The following is a 6,000-nucleotide window of genomic DNA, read 5'->3' as shown; positions in this document are numbered from 1 at the left end:
GTTGGCTGTACTTGTTTCAGGCGTGTGCTAACATCAGAATGGTTTGCCCAGGTTAGTCCAATGTACAGGTCGGAGCTCACAGCAGTCACAGGTGTGGGGTGGGGATTGAGGATGCTTTGCTCTGCTTTGGCATTTCCCTCCAACCCCAGCAGCGCACTACCTTATGGTAACATTCAAGCTCCTTAAGACAAATTTCAGGAGTACAAAAAGGGTTTCCCTGGGGCCAGTTACAAATCCCCATCTCAGGCTCCAGGCTTTCTCTTTGGTGTTGACTGTTGAACCAGACTCAGACAGCTACCCAGGCCTCCTGGGCTTCAGTTTTCTCATCAGTTAAATTCTGGAAGATAGATAGCATCTGCTAAGGGTTAGGAGATGAAAGGCCCAGTGCTCAGAGCAACAAACTCTGTCTCTCCTAACAATCTGTGTCCCCCATCATTTAATCAGGGGTGGGGGTGGGGCGTAGGCTACTGTGTTGAGCCAGGGCAAACTTTTCGCAGGCTGTGTGTTCTTGCAAGGCCCAGGAGCACAGCAGTGGATACCCTGTTGTAGCAGTTTTGCGAGTCTAGTTTCCCAGGGCAAGAGAAAGTGGCTGGCTTCAGTGAGCTGAGGTGCAGTGGAGACTCAGATCTCACAGTCGGGCCCCTTTACACTTTACCCTTTAAGTCATTTAGGTCCTCTCTAAGATAAATGAATTCTGCACAAAGATCTGGTCTCTTCGAGGCACTCGGGGACAGAGATCTTTCTCCCAGGTTAAGACAGTGCATCCTACTCCTACTTTTCTTGGGGTGCAGAGGCTCCAGTTTTTACTGTTTCTACTTATTTAAATTTTTATTTATTTACTTTTTTTTATTTTTTTGCGTGGAAGGAAGCTCACGTTTTGACCCCGTAGAAAGGAGTCCACTGTCTCTGAAATTCTTTGCTGCCCACAGAAGGATTGCGGGTCCCTGCTCCTGCTAGGCTCAGCCGGCATCCCAGGGGGTCTGAGCCACCGCCGGCCCCTCCCCCAAGGTCATCCAACTTTTCCCTCCCCCTCCCCCGCGGGGCGGGCCCCCGCGTGCATTATTCATTGGTCCCGGCCCGCGGCGAGCGCGGGTGCTGATGTCAGGCCAGCGCGGGTGAGGCGGGTGCGGCGGCCGCCCAGCAGCCCGGGCGCGGGTGGGGGGGCGCCGAGTGGGGGTGGCGGCCAGCATGCTGCTCGGCTGCGGCTCGGCCTCCCACACCCGCGGCGCCCGCGTCCTCGCCAGCAGCGCTGGCGGCCGATCGGCAAGCGGCACCCGCGTCTGCTGCGGCGCTGGGTCCGAGCGCGCGGCGCGGGGCGGCGACGGCTACGGGGGTCCGTGCCCGGGCGGGGACCGGGGGACCCGGCATGGCGCTCCGGAGAGGCGGCGGGGCGCTGGGGCTGCTGCTGCTGAGCGCCGCGTGCCTCATCCCGCCCAGCGCGCAGGTGAGGCGGTTGGCGCGCTGCCCCGCCACTTGCAGCTGTACTAAGGAGTCCATCATCTGCGTGGGCTCCTCTTGGGTGCCTAGGATCGTGCCTGGCGACATCAGCTCCCTGTGAGTGGGACCCCTCCATTTCCGCCCCGCCCTGCCCTGCGCCGGCCGCCACCAGGGAGTTGCGGCTGGTGCTGGGGCAGCGCCACCTGACCCTGATCTTCAGTCCCTTTCTTAGCGTTTGGGTTGGGGGCACGGAACGTGGGTGGAATCTGTGTGGAGTGGAGGATATGGAGACTCCAAACCCCAGAGTACGGGAATCCAGACAGGTCCGCGTGACAGTTTCTCCTTGTGGCCCGAGGCCACCTGCATCAGACCTACCTGGGGGAGCTGATGCTACAACAGACCCAGGGCCCACCGTGGGGTAGGGTCTCTGCAGCAGAGTCCACAGCCTGTATTTCGGGCCACGGGGTGATCCTTGGGGCACCTTAAAGTTTTGAGTGGTTCTGTTGTGTTGTTGAGTGGGTGGGTGTGTGACTGGAGAGCAGCTGTACGCGCCCGGATTGAGCAGCTAATTAGGAATGGGTGAGGCCTCACCGCAGCGGGCCTCAGCTATGCTGGGAGGTTGGCCCCCTCCTGACCTCTCCACACTGCAGGCTAGGAAATGCCTAGCCTGTGCAAAGGCACACAGCTTCTGGAAGTGAAGGGGTTGCTCCACGTGGCTTACAGAGGGGGAACCCAGAGGGCTTCTAAGTGCTTTACCGTATATGGTGTCAGCTGAGCCCCTATCGAGGATAGCTTCCCAACTTCTTGCTTTGAGTTCAAGAGGGCCTCTCCTTTGCCACCTTTCTCCATGGTGGGTTGTATTATCAGCACTGACAGAACTAACCAGAGAGATTCCTCTGTCCACTTGCTAAGCACTTTCAACTAGGTCTCACACAGTGGCAGTGGTGCAGTGTTGCTATGGAAGGGACCTGAGGTCGGTATGTTTATTGCTGGGACATTTCTTGCTAGGATATTCCCTTATTCCAGGCTGAGGTGCTGGGATACCCCTGCAGGTGTAGAGGAGGGAGGGAATCCTGAAGGCCAGGGAGTCCTGGGTATCACGTTGCTTGTGCCTCCTCCCGCTTCTCATCCATCTTGTGCTTCTTCAAGGCAAAAACAGCATCAGCGTTCAGGGAGGGAGAGGGTCCAGGTCCTGTTTACATTTGTAAAAAAGTTGGAAGAGTTTGGCTGTAGGGACCAGCAGGCCTGCTTGACTCTTACTATTGCTAAATTAGATCACATGGAGGCTTTCTAGAATTTCTCTTGTTAAACCCTTTGGATGTGATCAAAGCTGAAGTGTTCTGCATGTTAACTCCAATAATGTATGGAAGTCCTGCTGTGGCCAGAAAGGGTAGGAGACCCTGAGGCAGAAACAGTCAAGCTTCTTTCCCGGGTTGACCATTTATCTGGCAGATGGCCTTGCCTCTCCCTTCCTGGGCAAGTTCAGGTGTCTCTGAGTTTCCCCCAAGGCTTCCACAGTGCTTTTAGTCAGAAGTGCTCTGAGTGTCTTTCAGAGAGTTGTGCTTCCAAGGGGAATGCTTAATCCTATCCCAGAGTTTTGTGGGCCAACATTAACTTTGTGTCTGCACAAACAGAATCCTGGGTGAAGTAATTATCCACCTTCAGCTGAGGCCTCCTGTAGTTAAGTGAAGGAAGCTCGGGAATTGATTTAAGCTGACTGAGCTAATGTCTGTGCAAGGAATCAGACCCATAGCACAGGAATCTGTCAGCCAGACTAGTTTTCCTATTGATCAAGTATACTGGGAAGCAACTCTCCTCATATTGCTCCCTGGGAGGACAGTGGTCAAACACATGAATCTTCACCCCAGAGAGGAGGAGTGTGAAGTTCAGGTGGAGGAAATGCCAACTGCCCACTTGGCTTGGCACTTCCTGAAAGAACCCTGGGCCTCACTCTGTCCCTCTCTTGCCCATAGGAGCCTAGTAAATGGGACATTTCTGGAAATCAAGGACCGAATGTTTTCCCATCTGCCTTCCCTGCAGCTGCTGTGAGTATTGGGGGTCCCTGAAGTACGGTTCTTGAAGGGTGCTCTCTGACTCATTGGTGTGGGTCTTCCTATAATCAACAGCCCTCCAAGTCACCCTGGCTGGCTCTTAGCTTTAGTTTGTCCTATAGTGTCCACATTAAGCCACCATTCTCCTGCTCCAGGGCCTTCCCCGACTTTATGCCAACTTCTCCACTGTGACTTGTGGTAGAACTCAATCACAGATCAGGCAATTGGGAGGTGGCTGCATTGGCCATGACCAGAGTGTCACCTCAAACATCTCCCCTCACAAAGAAACTTATCTTTAAAAAAATCCTGACATCGCTCTTTGCATAGGTGCACTTCCAGTTTGGTGCTCATGCAAGGCGCACAGGTGTGCGTGTTTTTAATCTCACTAGCATGGCATCTCTTCAGGGAAGGCACTTCGGTTTTCCCATCTGACATATGAAGAAACTGATGCTCAGGAAAGGTAAATACCTCTTTGCCTTGATTTGCAGAGTCAGGATCCAAACCCAAAGCCCAAAGCTATGTTTGCCCCAGCTCCTCTTAGGGAACCATATCCAAGTCGTCATGGTGAATGCCCGTATAGGGCCCCGAAACCCAAGTCAGTTGATGATAATGATATTGAAATTTGATCAGTATGATAATGAAAATGCATGTCCCAAAGTCACTTTTCGAAAGCATTTCATTAGGCTGGGGTATATGTGTGTGGAGGGTACGTAGCTCAGTGGTAGAGCACTTGCCTACTGTGCTGGAGGCCCTGGGTTTCCATCCTTAACACTACACAAACAAAACAAAGACCAGCAGGCAGTTGCCAGAATATAGCACCATATTCTTGGTATAGTGAGATGACCTACAGCAATCAATGCACTGTAGAAAAGTTGAGACATAAAAATCACTACCTAGCCACAATAAGCGGTCATTGTTAGTTTTGTTTGTAATATGTTGCATACCTACTATAAATTAAACTTACCACTAAAAATCTCAGTTCATATGCTAACAAGATGACTCGGAAGGCAAAGGTGCTTGCTGCCATGCTGATGACCTGAGTTTGATCCCTGGGTCCTGTATGGTGGAAGGAATGAACTAACTCCAGCAAATTATCCTCTGACCTTACATATGTGTTGTGGCACACTTGTGCCCACAGATATGTCTTTGGACATACAACTTTGCAATACATACACACATAATCTTAAATCTCATGATATATTAGAACAGAAATATAGTATAGATATTAGTTGGTCAAATAAACGTAGGTGGTCTTATCAATATTTATCAAATGGATTTGCCTAGCTACCCAAATTGAAAACTACATAGTGATAATCTTCTAGAGATTTCTTAACCTTTTAAAACTGAATATTTTTCATAAGAATGTACAGTGTGGTAGGAAGGATTTTTGCAACTGTGTGACTTTAGTCAAGTCTCATATCTTCTTGGGGCTCAAATATCTCTAGAATACAATTGGGTTAGATCCTTGCAGGTCTGTAATTCCATGGTTTCTTGGGTATCATGAAGTATTTATTGGCTACCCTGTTTTGTCTAGCAGAAAATTGTGACATCAGTTCATAAGATCCTTCAGGAGTGAGAAAGGTAGTATAGGAGACAACAGGCAAGTCTGTCCTCTGCCCCATCACAGTGGTGAGGACAGCAGGGACCTAAGGGGTTGTCCTTAGGCTGAGAATAGCCCTCATTTGCATAGGGACCATCACCTAGCAAAAGAAAAAGAAATGGCTTCCTCACATGACACCACTTTTCCATCTCTGTTAAAACCTGTCTTGTTTTCAGATTGCTGAATTCTAACTCATTCACAGTGATCCGGGATGATGCCTTTGCTGGCCTTTTTCATCTTGAATACCTGTAAGTGTTGTGTGGGGTCTGCTGAAAGTTTGTTGCCTCTGGGAGATTTCTGAGTTATATCCTGTGGTGGGGATAGAGGGTCAGCAAGCCCCATTCTTGTGCCAGCACTGACCTATGAGTTGACTTACTTCCTGCATGCTAGGGCAGGAGGAGGCTGGAGACAAAGCCCAGAAGGGGAGACACTCATTCATTCATTCTCTGATGACCTTTAATTTGTCATGTAGCAAGCACAGTTGGAAATCACGTTGGATATTTTTACCTCCATAACTAGGCATGGATTTGCTGATGGGCCAGAAATAGAGCAGGACGGTTCTGGGGGCAACGTATTTTTAAACAAAGTTTCTCTATTTTGGGGGTAAACTGCCTGGTTTTTATCCAGCTGGCCCATATCACATTTGCTCCGTCTCCTGTGAGTTGTAGTGAAGGTCTAATTAGATTTTTTTCCTTTCTCTAAAAATGAAAAGCCAAACCAAACCATAACAACAAGGAAGCAGGAGCGGGAATTCTTTTCCCTTCTTCAGATGTACCATTTCTCCTTTTAGCAGTGAGCTTGGCTGTGGTTCTTATTTCAGCCTTTCGCACATTCAAACCTTTCTCTTTCCCCTTAAGTTGTCCTAGCCTGGTATTTGGTAAGTCTGTAAGAACGTTAATCCTGCTATCAGTT

General features: G+C 50.1%; 1 protein-coding gene across 1 annotated transcript in view; it reads left to right on the top strand.

Moving 5' to 3' along the window:
* The first annotated feature begins 1,289 nt into the window (after positions 1 to 1,289).
* The window catches only part of Lgi2 (leucine rich repeat LGI family member 2), a 31,209-nt gene continuing 26,498 nt past the window's right edge, over positions 1,290 to 6,000 (top strand). Inside the window, exons 1-3 of the mRNA XM_034508944.2 lie at positions 1,290 to 1,554; positions 3,411 to 3,482; positions 5,265 to 5,336. Of these exons, the coding sequence (XP_034364835.1) occupies positions 1,367 to 1,554; positions 3,411 to 3,482; positions 5,265 to 5,336 (332 nt within the window). The 5' untranslated portion in view covers positions 1,290 to 1,366. The remainder of the gene's footprint in view (positions 1,555 to 3,410; positions 3,483 to 5,264; positions 5,337 to 6,000) is intronic.

This window comes from Arvicanthis niloticus, chromosome 7 (assembly GCF_011762505.2).
Source record: "Arvicanthis niloticus isolate mArvNil1 chromosome 7, mArvNil1.pat.X, whole genome shotgun sequence".
NCBI lineage: Eukaryota > Metazoa > Chordata > Mammalia > Rodentia > Muridae > Arvicanthis > Arvicanthis niloticus.
Note: the sequence above shows the minus strand (reverse complement) of the source record. Positions and strands in the feature narration are given on the sequence as shown.